The 24,599-nt window shown below is 49.4% G+C and overlaps 3 protein-coding genes across 4 annotated transcripts; 2 read left to right on the forward strand and 1 right to left on the reverse strand.

Moving 5' to 3' along the window:
* Positions 1 to 924: 924 nt before the first annotated feature.
* Cpxm1 (carboxypeptidase X, M14 family member 1) lies at positions 925 to 7,709 on the reverse strand. Of its 2 annotated transcripts, XM_052183617.1 has the most exons (14): positions 7,487 to 7,709; positions 6,472 to 6,633; positions 6,249 to 6,358; positions 5,973 to 6,112; positions 5,785 to 5,872; positions 5,086 to 5,236; positions 4,880 to 4,968; positions 4,444 to 4,567; positions 4,166 to 4,362; positions 3,900 to 4,079; positions 3,518 to 3,815; positions 3,207 to 3,346; positions 1,339 to 1,441; positions 925 to 1,242 (listed from the first exon to the last, which is right to left on the reverse strand). In XM_052183617.1, exons 1-14 carry the CDS (start codon positions 7,632 to 7,634, stop codon positions 1,004 to 1,006), a joined length of 2,169 nt encoding a protein of 722 aa, XP_052039577.1. In that variant the 5' UTR covers positions 7,635 to 7,709; the 3' UTR covers positions 925 to 1,003. The 2 variants fall into 2 exon arrangements, with proteins under 2 accessions (XP_052039577.1, XP_052039578.1); XM_052183618.1 differs by lacking the exon at positions 3,207 to 3,346 and having other exon boundaries at positions 1,148 to 1,242.
* A 7,509-nt stretch (positions 7,710 to 15,218) lies between these two features.
* On the forward strand, positions 15,219 to 15,747 carry C5H20orf141 (chromosome 5 C20orf141 homolog). Its single transcript, XM_052181484.1, has 2 exons — positions 15,219 to 15,428; positions 15,510 to 15,747. The coding sequence occupies exons 1-2, from the start codon at positions 15,271 to 15,273 to the stop codon at positions 15,745 to 15,747; spliced, it is 396 nt and encodes a 131-aa protein (XP_052037444.1). The 5' UTR covers positions 15,219 to 15,270.
* Positions 15,748 to 16,420: 673 nt separating this feature from the next.
* Tmem239 (transmembrane protein 239) lies at positions 16,421 to 16,964 on the forward strand. Its single transcript, XM_052181485.1, has one exon. It carries the CDS (start codon positions 16,445 to 16,447, stop codon positions 16,898 to 16,900), a length of 456 nt encoding a protein of 151 aa, XP_052037445.1. The 5' UTR covers positions 16,421 to 16,444; the 3' UTR covers positions 16,901 to 16,964.
* The last annotated feature ends 7,635 nt before the right edge of the window (positions 16,965 to 24,599 follow it).

The raw sequence follows: 24,599 nt of genomic DNA on the forward strand, positions 1-24,599 counted from the left end.
GGGCTAAGAGCTTTACCTACATTTTATAAATTTCCTTGTCAGCTAAGTTAGTTAGATAAGCATCAACAAAGCCAAATACAGATTTATAAACACCAAAGCAGGGACAGGCAAGACAGCTCGTCAGGTAGCAAGCTTGATGACCTTTGGCTCCTGAAGTCCACCTAGTAGGAGAGAACTGCTCCCAGAAGTTATCCTCTGATCTCCACATGCTACCCACACTAAATAAATTTAAAAAATTAAATAACAACAACAGTAAATAAGTGTTAACTTCCTGCTTTCTCAGTGAAATCCCCTTTTTTCTCACCTAGTTGTTTCAATATCTTTATACTGAAAATGAAATTAAATTTTTTAGTATGCAGTCATTGGAATGGGTTGTTTTCTTGGCAAGACAAAGGTTCATATAATTCCTCCTTTAGTGGGAAAGAAACTAATCAAAGCCTATCATTTTGGGGAAATCTCTAAATAGCTGATGAAGTTAATTCAAATGCTTTTGACTGATCTTTGGTCCCTTGTCTATGATTCTATGCCTGGTCCATGTTCACCTGATTTCCTAAACCACCTCTACTGCATCCTTGACTGACTGCTTGTGTCCCTGCAGACCTGCATTTTCCCCATGTGTGTGTGAGTGTGACCCCCCCCCATCTGAACTACCAAACTGCCTTCCACCCTGCATGCCTCTCCGTGTATTAACCAGTTTCCCCTAACTGGGGGCTGGGTACAGGCATTGCTTGCACACTGGCACCAAGCAGATGCTCAGAGAATGCAGTAGCACCTGCGACAGAAAATAATAGGCAGAAATGAGGCGCTCTGCCGAGCCTCAGCTACAAGGGCTCAGGTGATCGTCTTTGCACGAGTGCACGGAACTTGAGAGGAATATCAGGCACCAGGAAGCTTTAATAAGCCAGAGCACCTCTTCCACCCTGTCCCTCCCTCCTTCCCCTCCCCCTTCAGTTCTGGACAGGTCCAGCCTGTCCAAGATGTGACTCTCTTTAGCTGAAGGCAGTTACTTCTGTCCCCTCAGCCGTTCTAGCCTCCTCCGAAGGTCTGGGGGCAACTTCGCTCCTGCTGCCAACAGTTCTCTAAGCCTCTGTTTGGGAGTCTTGGTGAGTAGAAAGTTGCAGGGAACAGGGCCCTCTTCAAAGGTGACCTGGCAGTGTTGTTTAGCTGTATGGTAACCCTCAGCACTGGCTGTCACCACGTAGTCCCCAGGTGTCAGCAGCCGCCAGTAATCTCCACCCCAAGCTGAGAGGAGGAAAAGGGTGAGGTCAGGCTGGGGTTCAAAGATCTTCAACTCGTGACCAGTGGAAAGGCCCCAGCTCCTCTCTCTGCCACACACACCTGTGGTCACATCGTGATTAATGCCCTCCACCGCAATGACCGCGTCCGCAATCCCGAGCTCCGTGTCTTTGTCCCGGACGACTCCGGTAATGCCCATGCGCACCTGTAGAGCAAAGGGGATTTAAATTTTTTTCTTTAATTTATTCTTCTCTCATATATTACATCCTGACTGCAGTTCCTCCCACCCCCATCCACTCCTCTTTCCCTCCAGAAAGGGACAGGCATCCCAGGGATATCAAACATGGCTTATCAATTTACAGTAAGACTAGGCACCTCCCCTCAGATTAAGGCTACACAAGACAGCCCAACAGGAGAAGAAATGGTCCCCAAAGCAGGCAGTTCAGAGCCAGCCCCTGCTCCCACTGTTAGGATTTCCACAAGAGCACCAAGCTACACAAGCACAACACACATGCAGAGGGTCGAGGTCAGATCCCTTCAGGCTTCCCGGGTGTCGGTTTGGTTTCTGTGAGCGCACAGGAGCCCAGGTTAAGATTGTGTTTCTCGTTGTGTTCTTGACCTCTCTGCTCCCACAGTCGTTCCTTCCCCTCTTCCTCCAGATTCCCTGAGCTTTGCCTAATGTTTGAAAATATTTGTTTTGAGGCAAAGTCTCTCTATGTAGTCCAGGCTATCCCTGAGCCTGCTTCTGTTGCCTTCACTTCTCAAGTTCTGGAACTACAGGTGGAGGCCACTTCAGTCAGTAGAAAAACTTATCAAAACCTTGAGGTGGATGTAAGATTTCAAGTTTGAAACTAGTCTAGGCTATATGGTGAGACTTCTGTCTTAGAAGCAAACAACAAACAAAAAATTTAAAGATGCCTTTCCTTTGTGTAAGAGTGACTTCACTAACTTTCTGGCTGATGCCCGGTAAGCCTGATAAGGTGGCAGTTTGGTACACTCCTAGGTGAAAATTGTTGTATTAAAATTATCTCCTAATTGCTAACTTATACCCGATCGTTGGGCTTTCTGTAGTATGGCAGTACTGTTATTAGGTCTCTCTCTCTCTCTCTCTCTCTCTCTCTCTCTCTCTCTCTCTCTCTCTCTCTGTGTGTGTGTGTGTGTGTGTGTGTGTGTGTATGTGCATGCACATGTGTCTGGAGGCCAGAAAAGGCTCAAGATATTCTATTTCTATAAGGCAAGGTCTATCCTTGAACCTGGAGTGCACACTTCACCAGGCTGGAAGCCAATATAGCTCAGCAATTCTTTACCCAACTCAGAGCTGGGGTTCCAGGTATTTATGGGGATGCTCAGCGTCTTACATGGGTGCTGGGATCTGAATGTCAAGCTTCTTTTACATGTGTTTGTGTGTGCCTATATTTGTATGTGGGTACACACATGCCATGGCAAGTGTGTGGAGATCAGAGGATCACACCATTCTCTCCTCCCACGACGTATGTTCCAGGGTTTGGACTTGAGTTGTTAGCCTGCTTAGCAGGGATTTTACCTCCTGAGCCATCTCACCCCGGGCAGATGTCTTTTATAGAAGCCATGGATGCTATTATTATAGAACCACTCATAGGAATCTTTGTCCCTGAGGAATGTAACATTTTATGCCAAAGCAGTTTTCCCATCTGACTAATGTCTTTTCTGAGAAACACTATCCTGACAATGACAGGCTTGTGACAATTCTAGGGACCACCCCTTAGCCTCAAGTTGCTTCTAGTTCCATTGGCTAATAACATCTGAAACCACACTACTAGCAAATGGTACTTCCTGTCCTAGATCATTCCAATCGGATGTCACACGTGGCCTACAACGTCATGGAAATCTGATGCCAGTTAAGATGGCTGGTGCTCCAGTTCTTTAAGGCACAACTCCTAGGCCCACCAGGAATAATTCAGGGAGGCTAGGAAGTGGGACTTAGATCCCACCTGCTCCAGGTAGGTGAGAAGGGCATCTCTGTTGTTTTCCCACTCCTGAGGCAGCTCCTTCTCATGAGGGAACTTGTCACAGGACAGCTCCACTGTGACCTCAAAGCAATTGGTGTGTAGGTAGCTGAAGTCGTTCATGCCTGGGGATACCAAAGACACTGGAGTGTTAAGTGGGTAGACAGGGGCCCCACTTTCCCAGTGCTCTTGAGAGACACCCAGGGTAGGGACTGACGGTAAGTACTATACATCACAAAAGACTATTATGGGATAGGTAGTTATGGAGACAGGACTAATGCCACACAGGCACATACTCCCGGGAACTGTGTGCCAGTCGGCTCCATTGATGACATTGCCATGCAAGGAGAAGTCCTGGCTATGACAAGGTCGGCGATCGGTGTCCTGCATGGCCCTATTCGTGCCAGCATAGACAGTGCTGAGCCAGCGGAAGACAGCATCGTCCGGCGTGGGAGTGAGTTCACGAGCAGCCCACGGGGTCCGAGTCATGTCGAAAGGATAGGACACCACAAGCTCACCCCCATGGAGGTTGGCACTCAGCACAAACGGAATGCGCTTCATCCATTTGATCACTGCCCATGTTTCAGGAGCCACCTAGATGACGGGAAGAGAGGGTGGTCTGCACACAGAGACCTGGGGCCCTTGGGTGGCCTTCCACCACTGCCCCAGAATACTCACAGTGGCATTGGGCAATGTATAGTAGGCAGGCAGTGGCAGGTGATGGTTGGGGACAGTGTGTGGAACCAGTCCATCATCCTCTGCATACCACAGTTGTGTGTTGAGGTCAGCAAAATTGTGGTTAAGGTCAATGCCCTGGTAGGTCCAGCGGCCCTCTGCCCAGCCCACCAGCTCTGAGCCCTGCCAAGAAAGGGCCTTATTCAAGTCAAGCAAGCTCTGGGTACCACACAGAAGAGACAGGATGGCCCTCATGCCAGGTGGCCTACCCTGTGGTAGGCAGTCTCATAACCATCAGGATTCATGGAGGGCAACAGATGAATTCGTGTCTCAGTGAGCAGCCGAGTCACTCGAGGGTCCCCTCGCAGGAACTCATGACATAAGAACTGCATCAATAGCAGAAGCAGCTCCCGCCCCAGAGCCTCATTCCCATGCATACCAGCCACATAGCGGACCTCGGGCTCTCCTGGAAACACACAGAGGCTTAGAGTAAGCTCACACCAGAGCCTGCCCTGTGCCCACCCCTTCCCATGCCATCAAGCAGTACCCAGCTCATGCTCCCCAGGATGGTCTGACATTTCCATCACATACAGCTTGAGACCCTGGTGGCTCTTCCCGATGCTGTAGATGCGGGTGATGTTGGGGCATTGCTCATTCACCTGTTTCATCAGCTGGGTAGAGAGGAGCACAAGGCAGTTACACACCGACCATGTGCAACCACGGAAAGACTTACAGATCCACGCAGATGGGAACAACATAGTATGATCCAGAAAAGGCGCAGGAGCTGGGGTGGGGGGGGGCGGTATGGGGGTGGGGGTGGGGCAAAAAACAACAAGGGTAATTGGAACAGAACTTAGGGATCGAGAGAAGTAGGAGAATGGGGGACACAGAGACAGGGGACGCATGGGTAGTCATAGCCAGTTTGCCCTGGTGGGAAGGAGACAGGTAGGTCTCCTTCCAGGGTCTCAGGAGTTGCATCTGACCTTCCTCATAGCTTTATAATTGTGATGCCGGAAGTCCAAAGAGTCAGAAGATCCTAGTTTATTGGCCTCAGGGAACAGGTCATTAGGATCTGGCAGAAAGTGAGTTCCATATTAAAAAAAAAAAAAAAAAAAAAAAAGGTCAGTTCATAGTAAAGGATGCCCCTGAAATCAGGCCCTGCCCATACAGCCTTTGCCCGGCTGCCCACCTGAGACTGGACAGGCCAGGATCTCTGCCCGGAGGCAAGGCGCACCTTCCCGGAACCAGGTCTGAGGCAGCAGGCGAATGAATCGAGCCACCTGAGGCTCTGGAAGAAGGTTCAGCACTGGAGTCTCGGCGTCTGAATTGGCAGGAAATACCTGGAGGTACGGAATGCCTTGCTGAAGCTGCTCAGACCTGCTGCTGGCTCAAGATCCGGGGAAGGAATTAAGGTTCTCACACGCACAAGCCTACCCTCCCTGGTGGGTGCAGCTGGCGACATGGACCCCCATTTCCACAGCTCCTGCCAGCGGGCAACCCTGGACAGCTATGTTTTCTGCCATGGTCTCGGCTCATTAAAACAACATACCCAGTCTGGAGTCTTGTACCAAGGAAGTCCATGAGATGGAAAACCAGAGCCACGAACAGGCGAGAAGTCAATAACCCTGAGGCTCATGGTCAGAAGGGGTGCCCCAGAAAGGAGATGCGGCACCTACCCCATGGTGGAATTAACGCGGTACTATGCCAAAGGAGCTAGTGCTTGGTAAATGACTTCCTGTGAAAGTACAAAGCCCTGGATTTGAGCCTCGGCACTGTAAAAACCTCCAGCTTCCGCCTGGAGTCTGCATGTGTGTCTTTTTATTTGCAGAGGATTCTCCCCAGCGCAGTACCCTAATGAACTGGTCCCAACCACTATGGGGTCACTCACCATGTCCTCCCCAGTACTGTTCCTACTCTTCCACCAGGTCTGACTGTCGTTGCTGAACTGAACCTTGAATGATGTGACCCAGTCATACCTGGCCACAGAGACAGAGAAACATTAGTGTCCCTGCAGAGCCACTGCGGCACTTCCAACCGCTGGCCACCAACAACATCCAGGCTAAACATGAGCCTTACCTCCACACAGAGTTTCTGCCCTGCGTCACAATCCCCGAGAAGCGGACGGGGCTCTTAGCATCCACCTGAAGCCAAGGCGCAGTGTCTTGTTGTTCGGCACACCAAGCCCCGTCGTACAGGTCACCGTCCTCCAGACCTGACTGTGGACACAAGGTCATGGTGATCCAGCCCAGGTGGGACACAGAGGAGAACGAGGGTGGGGGAGGGGAGGAGACGGCCCTAAGGCTGCGCTTCCCTTCCCTCCCCCTCAGATCTGACTGAGCAAGGGCTGCAGACCTGAATGTTGAGCCGTCCTCGGTGTGCTCCAAGACCAAAGGACTGGCTGCTGGAGGCCTCCAGCTGGCTATCTGAAACCCGCAGGGACTCCAGGCCTAGAGGAGGACAGCCTGTGGTAAGGATAGAACAGTGAGACGGGATTAGATAGAGGGTAACCAGAGAGGCTTGCAAACTGAGTCTAAGCTTGTTCATTGGCTAGGTAGGGGCCCTGGGAAGGCAATACCTGGTTCTTGTTTCACAGGGAGAGTAAGGGTCTTTGCTGGGTGAGTGGTCACCAAAGGCCTGGCAGTCACCAGAGGACCAGGCTGCCTTAGTTTCTTTCGCTTCTTAACAATGATCTTTTTCTTCTTGATGACTCGAAGCCGGACATGCTGTTCTGAGGTCTCTAGGGAACCAGGAGACAATGTACCAGAGGAGAGAAGAAAGTCGTGAAACCCAGATGGAAAGGTCTGTTAACCCAACGAGGTGTCTGAGCATATGGGACACCTGCAACAATTACTGTCATCCTAGCGTGGCCCCCAAGGTCTGGTACCTAACCCCACCTGCCTCTCTTTGTCACTTCTTCAGTTCCTCCTTCTTAACACAATTACATCTTTGGCCCGAGTCCCCTCTGACTCTCTGATTGGGTGGAGAACAATGTCAAGCCATTAGAGACTGGTCACTCTGAAGATCTGAAGTTAGTTTTTAACTTCCAGGCCTTGGCCTGGTCAGTCCTCTTCGTAATACTACACCCCCACCCCCCAACCTCCAAGCCTTCCGAATTTTCAGACTAGGCCTCGGATCTTGTCCTGAAGTCGGTGCCTGGCCTACCTGCTGGCCTCAAAGTTCCCAACCCTGAGGAAGAAGTTGGGAGGCCAGTCTGCCTGTGCCCATCAGGAGGCAGTGATCCTTTCCTCCACAGCCTCATCCCCCTGTCTCTCCCGCTCCAAGTCCCTGGCCTTAAACACCATCATCCTGCATAGGCGTTCTCTGCCCCTTTTAGACTGGTGTCTCTTCACCTTTCCAGATTCTGTCCTCAGTTTCTTCATTTGCGAAGAAGGAAGGCTGGAGCTGAGGCAGCCAGCATCCCGCTGGGCCTGCCCTAAGACTGCTGACTAGGTCTGAGCAGAATGGGGCTGCTGAGTCAGCAGCCATTGCACAGGGCTGTGCGCGTCCCTGTTCACAGGGCAAGCCTGAGGACACAGCTGGGGGAGTGGGTCTGACCAGCCCAGCAGCCGACCAGGGGACCCAGAGCTCACCATTTGCCTTTGTGGACGGCTGTGCAACGCTTCTATGTGGAGTCAGGGTTGAGCCCGGAGCCAGGCCCAGCACTGAGGCGCTGGGCGCCCCCAGCCCCAGCCCGACGGAAGGAGCAAAGGCGGTCACAGCGAGCAAGAGACCCCACATAGCGGGAAGGGTCGGCGGGCGCGCTGCACGGAGGCTCTTGGTGGGTTCTCTTCTTCCTGCGGCCGGCTGCGGAGCCCCCCGCCCCTTCCTGCCCGCCCGCCCTCCGCCGCCCCACGCCCCTCTGCAGCCTCCGGCCCGCCCACAGCCACTAGCTGGAATCCGACGTCCTAGGAGAGGGGAGGGCGGGCTGCGGAGAGCCGCGAGGTCCCGCTGGGGCGGCTGACTCTGGTGATCTGCGAGGACCCCCCCCCTCGGGGGGTGGCAGTGGGCTGGGGCCCAGGGACCCAGTGTCGCAGCCTCACCGCTGCCTGGCTCTGCACAGTCTGCAAAGCCACCGCACAGTCCGTCCGACTGCGCGCGCCCATCCCACTGCAGGCACCTATGCAAGGCGCTCTGCACGTGGTCTGAATTGTAGTCAAACTTCAGTTTACAGGCTAGTAAACTGAAGCTTGCAGGGGCCCTCGTTGACGTGGCCAAGGTAACAAAACTGGGAACTTTGGAGAGGAAATTACAACCTGAGGGGAAAACCCACCAGAACCTCGGATGCCTTACTGGGGTGGGTAGGGCAACCGGGAAAGACCGCAGGAGAACAGTGGGGGTGGGGGGGTCAGGGTTGCTGTGGGGCGAGGGGTTCTCAATTAAACCCAAAGACAAACCTTGGGTGCAAAGAGGGGCGGCGCTTCTTCCTCAGTCCTGCCTCCTCTCTTTTTCCCTCCCTGGGCTGCCACGTTTTGGGGTTACATAACTTGAGGAAGGGAAGGCAGCCAGAACTGATAACCGGAGGGCTGGCGCCAAGAACCGTGAGGCCAAGTCTTAGTGCGATTCCTTCTCTCCTCGTTCCACTCATCGTCCTCCAGGAGTTCTCAGACCTGTCCTCCCCAGGAACCCTCTAGGTTGACCCCACACCGGAGTCACCTGCCCTAAAGAAAGGCCAGTGCCACTAGTGCTTGCTTTGCCTTCACTGCAGTCCCCCAAGAAGTGTCGCCCACAGGTGGCTGAGACCCCTAAGCAAAAGGCAGAGGAGCTATGGTCTATGTAAATGAACTGAAAAATCTCCAGTTGGCACCTTTTCGGCATCAGAACCAGAGCCTGGCGGAAATGCGTGGGGCTGCTGACCTGACCTGAGACCACCTCCCGTAGGGGCCCCTCGACGGGAGTAAGCCTTGCCATCTGATCCACCTGGGAGACTTCAAAAGGAGGGTCAGAGAACTCTGAGAAGGGGGTGATCGCCGAGGACCCATACGTGGACCAAGTCCCATCTTGGTGCTTCCACCTAGAAGCAGTGCTAGGCTCGGCTCCCCAGAGAGGCACAGAGAAGTTAGTTTAAGGCTGACTCTCTCTCTCTGTCCTACTCTCCTTTCAGTTGCCATGATAAAATACACTGACAAAAATCAACTTAGGGAAAGCAAGGATTTATTTCTGATTACAGTCTCGTTCGGGGAAGTTGCGGCAGAACTCACGCAGGAACTTGAAACAGAAACCAGATGAAACCCAGGTGATTAGCTATCAGGTGCCTGCTTAGCCAGCTTTCTTAGCTAGGCCAGAACCCCTGTCCAGGGAATGGTGCTGCCCACAGTGGGCTCTGGTTAGCAGTCGACACGGTCCTGAATAGGCTGATCTCATCTCTGAGGTTCCTCAGTTAGGTTTTCCTCTCTGATGTGTCAAGTTGACAATAAAAGCTAACACGACATGTTTTAAAGCACAGACTTTCTGAACACAGGGTCGGCGCACATAAGCAAGACCATAGATGCTGCTTGCTTGACTTGCAGGCTACTGAACAGGTAGAGGGCTTCTGGGCTTCCAGAAGAAACCCTATACTCAACCAAGTCTGAGAGCTCAAACAGGAAGAAGGCAGAAGTACCAGCGACAGGACACCTCAGGCAGCCCCTACCCCTCCTTCCACACTCTCCCCCAGAGCTCTTGTATGCCCCTCTCCGTCCCTGAGCCCCTTGGCATCCCCTTACACTCACATCTTGCCAGGCTACTGCCTCTGGCCCTGGCCTCTCGGTACTTGGGGACACAAAGGCAGGAGGTCAAAAGACCATGACTCCAGGGACACAACAGCAAGTTTACATCCAGTCACCTACAGAGCCTGGTCTCTATCGCCGAGAGCCACATGGAGGATCTTTGGCAATCACAGGGCAAGTATATGTTTCAGGGAACAACCTAGGAGGACGGGTGGGGCACCTGTCCAAAGGAGCTCTTAGACGAGGGGAAGGCTGGAATGGAGAAGAGCTCAAAGACGGCACAAGCAGGATAGCAGGCCTTGCTCTCAAAATGAGACGTTAAAGAATATAAGTAATAAAAAAAATCTGGTTCCATGTCACCTTTTTGGTTATATGTGTGTGATCTTTTTCTATGCGGGAAGCACCAGTAGTTCTAATTTCACATAGATTCTAAGTGTCTTAGTGAGGCTTTTATCGCTGTGTAGAGACACTATGAACATGGCAAGTCCTATAAAGGAAAACATTTAATCGGGCCTGGCTTACAGTTCAGAGGTTTAGTCCATTGTCATCAGGCAGGAAGCATGGCGGTGCACAGGCAGAAATGGTGTTGGGAGAGGGACCTGAAAATTCTACATCTGGATCTTCAGACATCAGGAAGAGACTGCTACACCGTCCATGGCTTCAGCATCTGAGACCTCAAAACCAGACTCCTAGTGACATACTTTCTCAGCAAAGAACCTATCCCAACAAGGCCACACCTCCTAATAATGCCACTCCTTACAACCTATGGCAGCCACTTTCTTTCAAACCACCCACCCACCCCAGGCTGATCTCTATGTATTGGGGGGGGGGGATGACCTTGGATGTCTGAGCCTCCTGATTCCACTAAAGAGCGCTAGAATTACAGGTGTGCATGGACCACCACATCGTTTATTAAGAGAGTGATTTAGGCTCTCTGATGCTCCCTACTTAGCCATATTGGGCACCTGGGCTCTAGGGCTGCTTTAACTCTGGTACACTAGATATTGCCGCCTCAGTGGCATGATCTACATGTTCCAGTATGATTCTGTCCGTGGCAAGTTCCTTGGAATAGTCTAGGCTGAGAACAGGAAATCTGTCATCAATGAGAAGACAGTCTCCATTCTCCTGGAGCAGGATCCTGCCAACACCGAGTGAGGCGAGACGATGCTGGCCCCAAGTATACTGTGGAGTTAACTGATGTCTTCACCATGATGAAGGCCAGGGTAGGGGTAAAAGTCATCATCTCTGCCCCCTCAACTGTTGCCTCCATGCTTGTGATGGGAATGAATCATAAGTATGACAGTCACTCCAGATCGTCAGCAACGCTTCCTGCCCCATCAACTGGTAACCACCCCCCACCCACCCAGCCAAGGTCATCCATGACAACTGCATCATCACAGCATATAACATCACCATCATCCAAAATAATCACGGACAACCCCTCTGGGAAAGTGTGGTGTGATGGTGGTGGGGCTGCCCAGAACATCATCCCTGCATCCACTGGCACTATCAAGGCTGTGGAAAAGGGCTGAACAGGAAGCTCACGGGCATGGCCTTCCATGTGCTTGCCCATAATGTGTCTGTTGTGATCTGGCCTGCCACTTGAGAAAGCTGCCAGTCTTCTGATCTCTGCAGGTACCAGGCATGCTGTGGAATACTGACATACATGCAGGCAGAACACCCATACATAGAAAATACATTTAAATTGCTTTTAAAAGGTAGTAAAGCAGGCATCCGAGGGCCCTGCAGGGTATTTGGGGCGGTAGGAGGAAGAACAGGCTGTTTCTTGTGACTTTAAGTCTTTCACTCCTGATGCTGAGGCTGGCATTGTTCTCAATGAGAACTTTGTGAAGCACATTTCCTGGTATGATTTCAGCTTCCGCTGCAGGGTGGTGAAGATTATGGTTCACGTAGCCTCAGAGGAGTAAGGAGCCCTGTACCACCCACCAGAAAGAACAAGAGAGCAAGAGAGAGGCCCTTGACTTCTGGGGAGTTCCTCCCCACCGCAGCCCCCAACATTCTTAGCATCTCCTGTCACAGTTTTCATTCCAGGCCCCCCCCAGAAGAAGTGGGGAGCTTGAAGCCCTACTCCCTTGAATAGCATTGCTAAAGCTCACTACCCCAGAAAAAAAAAGTTTGCAGTATCTTTTTTTCTATTTGAAATTTCTAAAACTAACTTTCAAATATTCTTCCTCTATTTTTGTGAAATCTTTCTAGTTTCCTGGGGGTTTTGTTTATTAACCTACTTTCTGGACAGGTCCCTAAACAATCCCCCCAGGATTAGCTCTGCCATCGACAAATTCTACTGACAGCTTTGACCTCCACTAGCTGATCATGGGTTGCTTCATTTTCAGCCTGGGTGACTAAGTAGCCATTTGGGAATCTTTCCCCATCCTTCTTCTCAACTCGTGATTCCATCATAGTTAATGAATTAACACTGTTCTGGAGAATCTACTTCACATGCCAAAGCTGCTCTTGCTCAATGGTTTATCAGAATTCACAGACGTGGTTACACTAACGGTCACGGCATATGACTAAGAAAAGTTGCAGGCAGATTGAAACCAACAACAGAATAATGTACATCGGGGCAGAGTACAGGAAAAACTGGGTGTGAGATTCCAGTTGTTTATCTGAAAATAAAATCAGGTAGGCGGTACTTATTCTTGCAGAAATATGCATGATAATGTACGCCAAGTGCTGTCAGTCACTGGATGCTCAGAATTTTATTGGAAGATCAATCATACAAGTGTAGTTGACTGTGTATGCTAGTTGAGTTAAAACCTCTAGAAGCCAAGGTAAACCTAGTTTCTGGTCTAAGTCCCCAACAAAAATCATATTGCTGACATAGACTATTGATGGGGTCTAAGACTTCTGTGTAAACAGAGATGCTTACACTGAACAGGATAGATCAAGGACTTAGAAACTAGCTCCTTAGGGAGCCCAGTAAGAGCCAACTAATTCTGAAGTTTAAAAAAATGCATATACTCATGTGCATGCAGGTTGCCCAAAGAGGGTATTGAGCTGGAGCTGTAACACAGGCAGTTGTGAGCCACCTGACATGGGAGATGGGAACTGAACTCTAGTTCTCTCGAAGTGTAGGAAGTGCTCTTAACCACCAAGCTTTCTTCAGCTCCCAAGCCAAGCAGTTTTCCTGAATGAACATGATAGAATACTCCAGGTGTGTTGAATCCTCACTGCACAGGCTCCACCGTGCTGCTGGCTCCTCACTGAGTGGGGCCTCCTTCACCATCAACGTGCCCGCCCCACTGCTGTCTGCAGCTCATGGAGCGTGGCTGCTCGCTTCCCTCTGCAGACAAAAGCCTTCAGCAGACAGGCGTTGCTTTCCAGACTGAGACTCAGTTCTCCAAGCTCTAGCTCCCTCTTCCCTGTCCTCCATGGCTGATACGATGGGATCTACTCTATAGCACAAGTCACTGTCCTCAGAGCTGTCTGCGTGATCAGGCTGAGGCTGAAGCCCAGACAAGACTGTCTGCTGGCTTAGCTTTTTCCTCTACCCTGTTCTCCTTCCTTAACTATTGTTTTCCTTCTGAGAAAAACCTCGGACTCTCAGAGCATTGGTCTAAAAGTTCATGGTCGGCCTTAGGAGTTAGAACCCAACAGAAGCGCGAGACCTGGCACATGGGGGTCACGTTAGAAATGATTGTTGAATGAAAAAGAACCTGAGAAGACCCTAAGTAGAACTCACCCGAAAGTTATGCAGAGCACCTTTCGAGCACTAAATCTTTAGTCACACACCCTTCTCTCGACTCCGTGCATATGAACTATTTTGTCTCAGTAGACCAGTCAGGACCTGACTCTTAATTCCACAGTCCAGGGAGACAATTCTGTGGCTGCACCGGAAATGAGCAGACTAGTGGAGCTGGCAATTTTAAACCAGAATGCTAATTTTCTCATTTACTTAGACAAAAAGCAAGATCCTCTGCTATAGCCTATGTCCCTGTAGACAAATCTATGTCGGAAACACAGTTCCCAAGCAAACAAAAGCCGTCAGAAGGGCAACTGGTGAGTGACATCAAAGACAAAAGACACTGGCTCTATGGTCTGTCAGGTCCATCAACACCGAACGTGTCAAGACCACCTGCCCTGGATCTTAGGGTGGGTGGCCCGGGAAGCAACATATTGCTCTATCATTCTCTCTTAACCTCTCCTTTTTCTGGTCACTATATTCTGGTCACTTTCATTGTATACTATGAAAACACTTCAGTTTTCCTTCAAATTATGAATATTTAAATTTCTGTTATTTCTACTCTTGTCTTTTGTCACCAAACTGACCATGTACTTAGTATTAGTAGCTCTGTAGCTGCCCCTAAACATTGATTCAGTGGGAATAAGTTTATTCTCATTGAATAATTATAAGAAGTGATGGTGACCAATCTACTTAATCTATGATCATTCTTAATTTCATAGGTGGAGGCCTTTAACTTCTCATTTGTATCTTATGCGAGGCATAGTGGTGCTTGCCTGCAGTCCTAGTGCTCAGGAGGATGAGGTAGGGAATCACCAAGGGCTATGGGGCAGCTGCATTACATGGTGATTTCAAGGTTTTAGGTTAGCCTGGAACACATGAAGAAACCCTGTTTCAAAACAACTTGAGGTCATGATGTTGTAGGACTCTTAGGTTCAAGACCTTCTTTTCTTTTCTCTTCTCTTCTTTCTTTCCTTTCTTTCTCTTTTCTTTCTTTCTTTCTTTCTTTCTTTCTTTCTTTCTTTCTTTCTTTCTTTCTTTCTCTCTCTCTTTCTTTCTTTCTTTCTGTTTTTTTCTAATTCTCTGGGCAGCATCCTGCTATAAGGTTCAGTTTGGCCTTAAACTCACAGTATTTCTGCCTCAGCCCTCTGAGCACTGAAATTAAAATTTATGCCACCACACCCAGCTCTCTGTCCCATTGCTGAAACCATAATATCTTCCAAAACTGCAGTGCTTAAAACATCCAAATAGGATCCTCTTGTCCCCCCCACCTTGTCACATGACCTAGGTTGCATTCTAGAAAAGTTTATTTTGCATCCCAGAGTTGCAAACCTGATTTTTCCACTACTATCAAAGCCCCACAAACCTTACCCCACTCTCAGGGAAGAGAACTGGTTACAGAAAATCTGAATGACTGAATGACATCCTGGAGAACGTTCTGGAAGGTGTGGAAGGCCAAGCAGTTGTTGTGTTAGCATGCTTTCCTGACATCCCAGAACCGGTGGGAAGTCCCCTGCAGAAAACTGTTGGCAAGGCAGGTGGGTGGGTCTCAGTTCTCAGAAAACATTGGTTTGCTAGCTAAGCACCACCTAGACCACCAGGGCTTATGAGGCAAGACAAACTGTTGTCCTGTCCTTAATTCAAGGCCCTGCCTGATAATAGGTCACAATGCCCCAGAGTGCCCAAATCTAGAATGGTCGACCCAAGTGGGAGGAGGTGAGGAGGGTTGGTGAAGATGTGGGGTGGGAGTAAGGGAGGGAGATCCCCAAACTAGTTCCTCACTCACTGAACTCACCCTTGAGTGTTTGCCAAGGCCCTCCTTCCTTCCATGAGCCCTGATCTCTCAGCACTAGGTCTTCCTAATAACCTCCAGGACCCAGCTCTGCTCACCCATGTCCAAAGCCCTCCCTACTCCCTCCCGGGGTCTGGATACTGGAGAGGGACTGAGTAGAGTCAGTGAGTTATGTGTGTCCCCTGGGACTTCAGCCGGGCCCAGCTCCTGGACAGTATCCTAGGGCTTGGGGCACTAGGAGTGACAATTCGAACAGTCTTCTCAACACCTGGCCTTGCCCTGCTGCTCCTGTTACTGACCAGCTTCTTTGTTTTTGACCTGCTCCATGGGTAAGTGCCACCTGTCAGGTAGGTGTCACAAGCAGAGACAAATGAGCAAGTCCCTCAAGCTGCTATTTTCTCTCTCCACAGGCCCGCAGGCCCCAACCTGCCACAACACAGACTTCTCCCAGTAGGTCAGAGCCAGGGGGCTGGTGAAGGTCCGGGACAGCAAGCGGCTCCCCTCTCCCCAACAGGGACAGTCTCAGGACTGCTCAGCCCCCAGGATGCAGTGCTTCTGCTGTTCCTGGGCCTGGGCCTGTTCTCGGGAGGCTCTGGTATACCCTTAGCCATGCTGGGCCTAGCTTTCTGTATCCATCCTTGGGCCTGATGTCCCTCCTAAAGCTGAATGCCTTCTAAAAATACACCATCCAATCTGCTCTCTCAGATTTCTTCTCTTCGATCCTGAGCCACATGAGGGTAAGGTTGTGTGGTGAGGATAGAATGTTCCATTATATTCAGCTTGAACCTCAGAGCCTTCTAGTTCCATAATATGGATATCTGATGACTAGATCAGAGGCTTAGGGCAGTAAGAGAAGTAAGAAGAGACAAGGGAAGTTACAGCAACCAACTCCAGCCATGAGGTAGGATGCAGCCACCGAGGAGGGCCAGGTGTGGGGAAGGCTTCCTACAAGCAAGGAGAATGGTATCCGTGAGGCTTGCTAAGCTCTCCTGCCAGCCCCTGAGGGGCCATTAAGTAAAGGACACAAGTGAGTCTCACTTTGTGCGGTAGCTCCTCTCTTGTCTGGGCCCCACCCCAGCCGGGTCATAATGAACTCCTCTGGGGATGGTGGGGTGGGCGAGGGTGAGACTGGGACCTGGCTGCCAAGCCAGCCTAGGCACAACAGGAAGCACCATGACTTAGGTGGCTCTGCCCAAAGGTAAGTCCTAAGCCCCAGTTCAAAGCCCGACCCTGCCCATGCTGGTATCCTCCTAACCCCTGCATGCTCACCTATCCAGAGATCCTGGGCATCTCCAGGGCTGCTCCTGCAGCTGGCCTGGCGCTGTCCACAGGTGCACCAGCCGTGATGCAGCAGCCACGAGTGGAGACGGATATCATCGGGGCTGGCGAGGGGCCCCAGCGGGCAGTGCCCTGGTCGGCCTGGGTCATCCGTCAGGACTGGGTGCGTTGGTGGGTATGCCACATACCTCGGAGCTGGGCCCAGTGGTGGAATACATCAGGCTGGCGGCAACCACTACAGCGTATGCTATGGGGTCTGGAGGGGACTCTCTACCTGCTGTTGGCACTGATGCTATGCCACGCGCTCTTCACCACGGGCTCCCACCTGCTGAGCTCCCTATGGCCGGTGGTGGCTGTGATGTGGAGCCACCTGCTGCCAGCTCTCCTCCTGCTTGTGCTCAGTGCCCTGCCTGCTCTGCTCTTCGCGGCCTCCTTCCTGCTGCTCTTCTCCACACTGCTGAGCCTCGTGGGCCTCCTCACCTCCATGACTCACCCAGGCTACGCTCAGGACTTGGACCAATAGAAGGGCAACCCCATCTTACTGCTTGTGTCTGTTGAGCCCTGACCTAGGGCCTGAGCCCCGTGGGGAGGGGGGCAGTGGAACTTCAGCAGACCTCAGGCCCCCAATCACAAACACAAGTGGGGGTCTGGCTTCTAGGCCACATTGCTGTCAGGCCAGTTTAGCCGGGAGCAAGAGCTTGGACAAACGGCTGAGAGCACCCGTATGGATGTGGTAGCATCACTTGGTCTTCCTGGCAGAATCTTTTTGTCACATCACCTCAGCCCTCCCAGCTTCAGGCTTCCTGAGAATTTCCACCTACATACTCCTGGACTCGTCTGGATTTGTCACGGATTCTCTCTCTCCTTGGAGGAGCACACACTCTGGAATGGGTCTTACTGACAGGATAGCTGGGGATCTCACCTCACTCACTTCCCAGAAATGGGCAAGAGGCCAATCATGGTAGTGTGTGTGTGTGTGTGTGTGTGTGTGTGTGTATACACTGGACCCAAGGCTTTGTGCATGAGCACACACTCTACCCTACACACTCTTATTTTTTTGTAACAGAGCCTCCAGGTCTGTTACAGTCACCCACATCTTGGCTAATTCACCATTTTTGAACCTCAGTGTTAAGTGAGCCCCAATGTTTTCATGTTATGATCAAAAGTCAGTATCTATTTGCAAAATACTTTGCATGAAACAGGGTCTCATGGAGTCAGGATGGCTTTGAACTATTTAGCTAAGGATGATTTTGAATTTCTGACCCTATTGTCTCTATGCCCAGAGTACTGGGATTAAAACTTGTACCACCATGCCTAGTTTTATGAAAAGTACTTTGCAAGGCCAAACAGCAGTTAAGATGTTTGGGGCTCCAAAAACATCATATAAGCTCAAAAGGCCTTTTGATTCAGAAGCTAAAAGATTAAGTTTCTCTAGGTGTCCACAGAAAATCTGTCACGTATGGAATCCCAGCCCTTAAACAGTTGACACGGAATGGACGGTGTGATGAAATGTGAAAGGCTGTGTGTCACACGGCCCCAAGTGAGACAGACACTGAACTCTAGGAGCTGTGTGACGCTCGAGGCTGGACCCTGGTGCCAGGAGATGTGTGCAAAGCTGTGAGTGGGAAAAGGAAAGCTCTGGGATGGGCAGGATTGATTCGGCAGCTTGCTCCACCAAAGAGCTTTGACCACCTGTATGTCCCTGGCGTTTGGTCGGTTACCTATCTGCTGAGCCTTCCAGACAAAGCTGTGAATATCAGTTACTAAGTGACGTGACAGACATGTTAGACAATCTGCCTCCAGCTGGGGCCCAGATTTCAGTCTCTACACACTCCTAACCTCTACCTAACCCCTGCTGCTTCCCAGTTCTTTATCTGTTTTATATCTAACCTTAAAATCATTGCTTCTGAAGCTCTAGGCTGAAAAAACTCTTCTGCCATCTAAATACTCATGCACCTTGAGTTATGGTTCATTTTGGCCAAAACCTGCCACAGTTTTGGAACTCTCGTGTTCCTGGTAGACATCTTCATACTGGTAAATAGCTTCAGTGCCTAAAACCAGTCCTCTCTGCAGTTCCCTCTGCAATGTGGCTGAGTGTCAAGGCTAGACAGGATGCTGAAGTTTCACGGTTACCACTGCTGTAATTCCAGGACTATCACACTCCTGCTCCATGAATGACTTATGTCTGTCTGTCTGTCTGTCTCTCTCTCTTTCTCTTTCTCTCTCTCTCTCTCTCTCTCTCTCTCTCTCTCTCTCTCTCTCTCTCTCTCTCTCTCTCACACACACACACACACACACCTCATGTAGTTCAGACTGTCCCCAAATTCACTAAGTAGCTGGGGATGACCTTGAACTTCTGATCCTCCTGCCCCTACTCCCAAGGGCTAGGATTACATAGATGTGCTCCCATGCCTGGTTTATTTGGTGCCAGTGAGCTACATTCCTCACCCTGATACGTCTTTCTGAACTTCCTTTTCTACCTGGATATAACAAAGACAAAGACACTTAAGTTTGGGGCATCTGGCTTGCAAGGTGAAGTGCCTGAACTAGCCCCTGATGCCATAACACACACACACACACACACACACACACACACACACACACACACACACACACAGTGACTGTTTTTATCAGGAGCAGGATAGCCACTCACCAATGCTAAGGCCAGGCTGGCTTGAGTCCCAGAGCACTTTAAGAAGCTAAGAAAGAGAAAACCAAATGGATTGGAGAAAATACAATTTAACTGAAAATCCTATGGCTCCTGTTAGAGAGGAAGCCCAGGCCTAGTGATGTGATAAGTCAAATGATTCTAGATGTCTAGAGCGCTGAGACTTCAGAGATGTCTGTGGTGGGGACAGACTCAGTCTGGGCCATGTTTCACTGGTGGGGGACATCACTCCAGAGACCTTGGGCCTTTCTAATTAAGAGGATAAGGAGGTATTAACCAAGACCATATTCAGGGGACATAATGCAGGTGATAACAAAAGAGGCCTTTTCACCTCTCCTCCAATCAAAATATATCTCCAGCCTTCTTGACCTGCTGCTCTGGGGCGGGGACACACAGAGAAACAGGAATGCAGACAGGCAGTCCTTACCAAATTAGAGGTTCTTATATTCTACAACTCAGAAACTCAAATTCTCCTGGAGGTCCTTGAGGGCCTTGCTCTTTTGACATGTGGTTCCAGAAAGAGCGTCTAGGCAGCCTGTAGCTTTTCAGATATATAGACTGGGGCTGCCGAAATGGCTCAGCAGTTAAGCACACTTGTTCTTGCAAGAGGATCCAGGTTCAGTCCTCAGAATCTACATGCCAGATCATAACCATCTGCCACTTCAGTTAGAGTATCAGATGACCCTCTGCACCAGGCACTCATGTGGTGCAGAGACATATAAGCACTCACAAATATAAAAATTAAAAAAAATATAGACTCTGGGGGGCCTAGGATGTGGTTCATTTGAGTAGAGTGTTTGCCCAGCCTGCGGCCTTGGTTTTGGTCCCTAGTACCACAGAAACTTGGCATGGAAGCTCTTGTTTGTAACCATGCACTTGGGAAGTGAACTCAGGAGGAGCAAAAGTTCAAGGCCATCCTTGGCTACATATCTAGCTTGGGAGCCAGACTGGATTACATGAGATCACATCTAAAAAGAAAAAACAAAAAAATTTTCCAGCTCTATCTCAGACCTGTTGAGCTAGGGCTGCACTTTCCAAGACTCCAAGGGGACAGGCGTTTGCGAGGCACTGCCTAGGGCATGCAGTTGAGGTAGAGGATCGTGCTGTGCTGCTGATGGTGGCCGTGGGAGAGCGAAGCATGACAAGAAGGAGGGAAATAGATGGGGCAGAAGCTACCTGGCCCAGACTTGAGATCTTAGAAAAAATAATTCTCATTGCACACATCTAAAACATAGTGGCACAACAATATTTCTTTTTGCAAGAAACAGAATGGCATGGACAACTAGCCCTAAGCAAATGGAGTGGGATACGGTGTGAGACCTTGCGGAAAAGAAAATGCTGGGCACGGTGGCACATGCCTTTAATCCCCACACTTGGGAGTCAGAGGCAAGCAGATCTGTGAGTTCAAGGCCAGCCTAGTCTACAGAGCAAGTTCCAGGATAGTCAGGGCCATACAGAGAAACCCTGTCTCAACAAAACAAAACAAAACTCAAAATAATCCCTGAAATTCCCTAAGTATACAAACCTGTCCACTTTGTGGTTAAATTATTTAAAATGAAACCCAGTGGAAAATGGACACACTGATGGAGTCAACATGTTCCAAGCTTTTCCAGTTGAGCCAAGAGGAAAGAGGTGTCCCAGTTGACCTGATGTCCCAAACCACCACGTGAATATTTCTGCCCGCCCTTCCTCACCTCACTCAGTGTTTTGTGTTTTGTTTCTCATGGGGTTTAAGTGAGGGGCTGGGATCTACCAATGGTTTGTTTTACCCAGAAAATATGGTCAGGCATAACAGCTGATACTAAGGTGTGTGTATGTGTGTGTGTGCGCGCACACGCGCAAACCTATCTCTTGCCTCCAGGACTAGGGAGAAAAGAGGACCTAGTAGGATCTCTAAAGCTGGTCAAAGGGGAAGGAATGCAACTGGGCACTCACTGATGAGCACGCCCAGGCTGAGAGGGACAGGCAGGAAAGGTGTTCCTAGAAGGAAGACAGGCAGGGCCGGAGAAACAAGGCTCAGTGTGTAAGACTAGACTCTAGAGGGCATGCTCAAGGGTGACCAGGTCTTGGCCAAAGTGAAGAGTGAAAACCTCACTATGCAGGAGTAAGAGGTAACCTGCACAGTGAGGTCAAAAGGAAGGCCATAATCAAGAGCCAAAGACTGCTGTGCAGGCTCAGCTGTGCAAAAAGGGAAGAAGCAGGGGGAAGATCTCTGGCGGGGATGGGGGAGGGGAGTCTGCGTTCCTGGATGATGGAACACCTGCTCTAGAGAGTGGCCTCTGGAAATCCCCTTTGGCTAAGTGGAGAGGCACAGTGAGGGCAGAAGACAAACTGTGTAGAAGGGGGTGGACAAGAGCCTAACACTGATAAGAAAATCCGAAGCCCAGCCTGAGATACGAGGGCCATGGGCATCGGTCCACAAGGCGAAGGACTGCTGTTCTGGACCATGGAGAGGCCCAGAATCCCAGCATGGGGAATCTAGTGCTCAATATAGTGAGGCGCGCCCCCTGGTGGAGATCTATGGTTCTGCTCGTGAAAAGTTGGCCTTGGCTAGGGTCCTCCAGGGTGAGCAGGATTTCGCAAGCTTGGACACTAGGTTTGGGGTGGATGGGGTAGAACATGGGAGCCACGGAGAAATATCAGGTCTACCACTATCAGGATGACAGCTTTGCTGACTCCTCACTTTCCTAATCTTCAGTTGGCTACCCCAGCAAAAGAACCCTAAGGCTTGGAAAGTTCAGCTGAGAATCCTGGGGCAGCCAGGATTCCAACTTCTGGCTTGGCCCTGGGCGTCTTTGGTGAAAATCTGGATACAATTAACTTTGCAAAACATTTTTTTTCAGCTGACTCAACGTTTCCATTTATATTTTGTAATGAAACCTTTGCTTCCTTTATACTTATATCTCTCCTTTCAAGTATTTTCTATCTTAAAAAAAATGTTAGGGCTAGGAAGTAGTTAGTGGTAGTAGTAGTAGTTAGTAGCTCAGTAGTAGAGCTCTTGCCAAGCTGACATGTGATGCCCAGGGTTTGATCTGATACTGCAATAAAATGGTTTTTAAAAGAGATAAACTTAACATTTTAATTCTACCATAGTTTCTTCCCTGCCTTCAAATGTCTGACCACCTCCCCAAATAAAATAGAAAATGTTACCGTGCACATCAATATTTCATGTATGCATGTGCAGAGGCCATACACTAAGCCTCAAGAACACCTCTTGAGTATACAGACAGGGTCTCTCGTGGCCTGAGCTCCCCAGGTAGGCTACAATGGCTGGTCAGCCAGCCTCAGGGATCTGTCTGCCTGTCTCGCCAGCACTAGATTCAAGTGTGTGGCACAGTACTTAGCATTCTTGTGTGAATTCTGGTGATCAAACTCTGTTCCTTAGGCTTGCAAGACAAGAAATTCACCTACTGAGCTGTCTCCCCAGCCTAATAGTTCACTTTAAAATAACAGTAGTATTCTAATGGGTGATATGCCAAATTTATTAACCCGCCTGTTAGTGGATAGGCCTGAGTCATTTTCAGCTTTTGTAACTACAACTATCAAGTCTTCATATGAATGGGGTTCTGCTTTGTGTGGGTAAGCACTTATTGGTGAGACGGCCAGATCACACAGTACCAGCCAATCAGGCAACAAATGGTGCTGCCTTGTCATGGTTTGGACTTGAATTATTCCTAGTGGTGGGAGATGTTGAACATCTGTTGACATGTTTATTTAAAATCTCTCTTCTTTCCTTAAGTGTTCAAATTATTTGCACTCTCTTAAACTTAATGGACTTTAAGAGCTACTTATTCTAAATTGGACAAAGGACTGTTTCTTTGTTCTAGAATCAAGTCTTCTATCAGATAGTCTGACTTGAAAATACATTCTCCTAGGTTACAGCTTGCCTTTTCTTAACAGCCTTTGGAAGAACAGGAGTTTTGCATTTTAATGAAATACAGTAACAAGGAACTACACTGGTTTGAGTTCACCAAGAAGCTGTTTCTAGAAGCAGGGTTGTCCTTCCCCCACCCTCATTTCAGACCCAAGCATTTGAGACCCACTTTGTCTCAGTGTCTTCCAACTCCGATTTGTGTGAGGGTAGACTGGCCTAATTTCTGTGACAGGGAGGGAAGAGAACTGCAAAACTGCTTAACGTATCTACTCCACATAAGGTGGCCTGGACCATGGAGATGCCAAAAATGCCACTGTGAGGAATCTGGTGCTCTTTGTGGCAAGGTTTACCTGCTGGCAGAGATCTGTGGTTCAGTCATAGCCTGGGCTCCCTAAGGGTCAGGATTCCATCTTGGGGGCAAACCATGTTCAACAGAGGTTACTAATGTTTCTCCATGACATAGTGTCTACAGCAGGGGAGAAAACCACACATTCAGTCACCCGGAGCTCTTCTACAGAGAGAAGGTTCAACTGAGAATCCAATTGGCTGCCTCCCCAGCTGGCTTCTGCTGGATGTTGGCTCTGACTTTAAGACAGGAGATGGCTCAGTTAAGAGCACTGACTGCTTTTCCAAAGGTCCTAAGTTCAATTACCAGCAACCACATGGTGGCTCACAACCATCTGTAAAAGTATCTGATGCTCTCTTCTGGTGTGTCTGGAACCAACTATAGTGTTCTCATATAGATAAAATATTTTTTTAAAAACATTATCTCTGTTGCTATTTATTCTTTCATTTCGTGCCCCACCCAAGGAAACTGTCCTATCTGGATTTTTTTCTATTATGAATCTAGTTACTGTCTGAAGGTTTCCCCAGTACATTTCTGCAGGGGGGTTTGAACACCTAATTTGAGGTTTAGTTCTCCGTTTTCCTTCCCTCCCCCTCTTCTCCTCCCCCCATCTTTCCCTTTCTCCCTCCTTTCTGAAACAGGGTCTATTTATTTAATCTTGGCTGTCTGGAAACTCATGCAAGTTATGTAGACCATGGTGGCTTCAAACTGACAGCGATCCTCCTGCCTCTGTCTCCCAAGTGCCACCATGCCTAGTCTAGCTGCTCTCTCATTACTTATTCTTTTAAATTAATTTTTATTACTTTATGTGTAGGGGTGTTTTGTCTGCATGTAAGTCTCTACACATGTGCTTTCCTTGTTTCCACAAAGGCCAGAAGATGGCATGAGATCCCTTGGAATTGGAGTCACAGAACAAGGCACCCTATGGGTGCTGGAAACTGCAGAAACTCTGGAGGAGCAGTCAGTGCTCTTAACCACTGAGTGCCTCTCTATCTCGCTCCTTTCTTTTATTTTAGTGTGCCTCTATAGTTAATAAACTCTCACACACCATTCTCTGAACCACACAGCACAACAGCATATTAAAATGTTACTTTATGGGCCTGAGATGGTGGCGCATGCCTTTAATCCCAGCACTCAGGATGCAGAGGTAAGCACATCTCTGTGAGTTTGAGTTCTAGGACAGGCAGGACTACATAAAGAAACCCTGTCTCAAATACACGTATATGTGTGTGTGTGTGTAATTTTTATATATATATATATATATATATATATATAATGCTTTTGGTGTTCTATCCAGAACATCTTTGTCCAATAGGCTATCAACTATTTTACTC

Source organism: Apodemus sylvaticus, chromosome 5 (assembly GCF_947179515.1).
Source record: "Apodemus sylvaticus chromosome 5, mApoSyl1.1, whole genome shotgun sequence".
Lineage (NCBI taxonomy): Eukaryota > Metazoa > Chordata > Mammalia > Rodentia > Muridae > Apodemus > Apodemus sylvaticus.

Excerpts from the sequence above, each read along its gene's own strand:
- Cpxm1 (XM_052183617.1), bottom strand. The coding sequence starts at position 7,634 with ATGTGGGGTCTCTTGCTCGCTGTGACCGCCTTTGCTCCTTCCGTCGGG. Across the intron at positions 4,363-4,443 it reads TCCTGGGGAGCATGAGCTGG|GAGAGCCCGAGGTCCGCTAT; the intron begins GTACTGCTTGAT and ends GTGTGTTTCCAG. Across the intron at positions 3,816-3,899 it reads ATACATTGCCCAATGCCACT|GTGGCTCCTGAAACATGGGC; the intron begins GTGAGTATTCTG and ends CCCGTCATCTAG.
- Tmem239 (XM_052181485.1), top strand. The coding sequence starts at position 16,445 with ATGCAGCAGCCACGAGTGGAGACGGATATCATCGGGGCTGGCGAGGGG.
- C5H20orf141 (XM_052181484.1), top strand. The coding sequence starts at position 15,271 with ATGTGTGTCCCCTGGGACTTCAGCCGGGCCCAGCTCCTGGACAGTATC. Across the intron at positions 15,429-15,509 it reads GTTTTTGACCTGCTCCATGG|GCCCGCAGGCCCCAACCTGC; the intron begins GTAAGTGCCACC and ends CTCTCTCCACAG.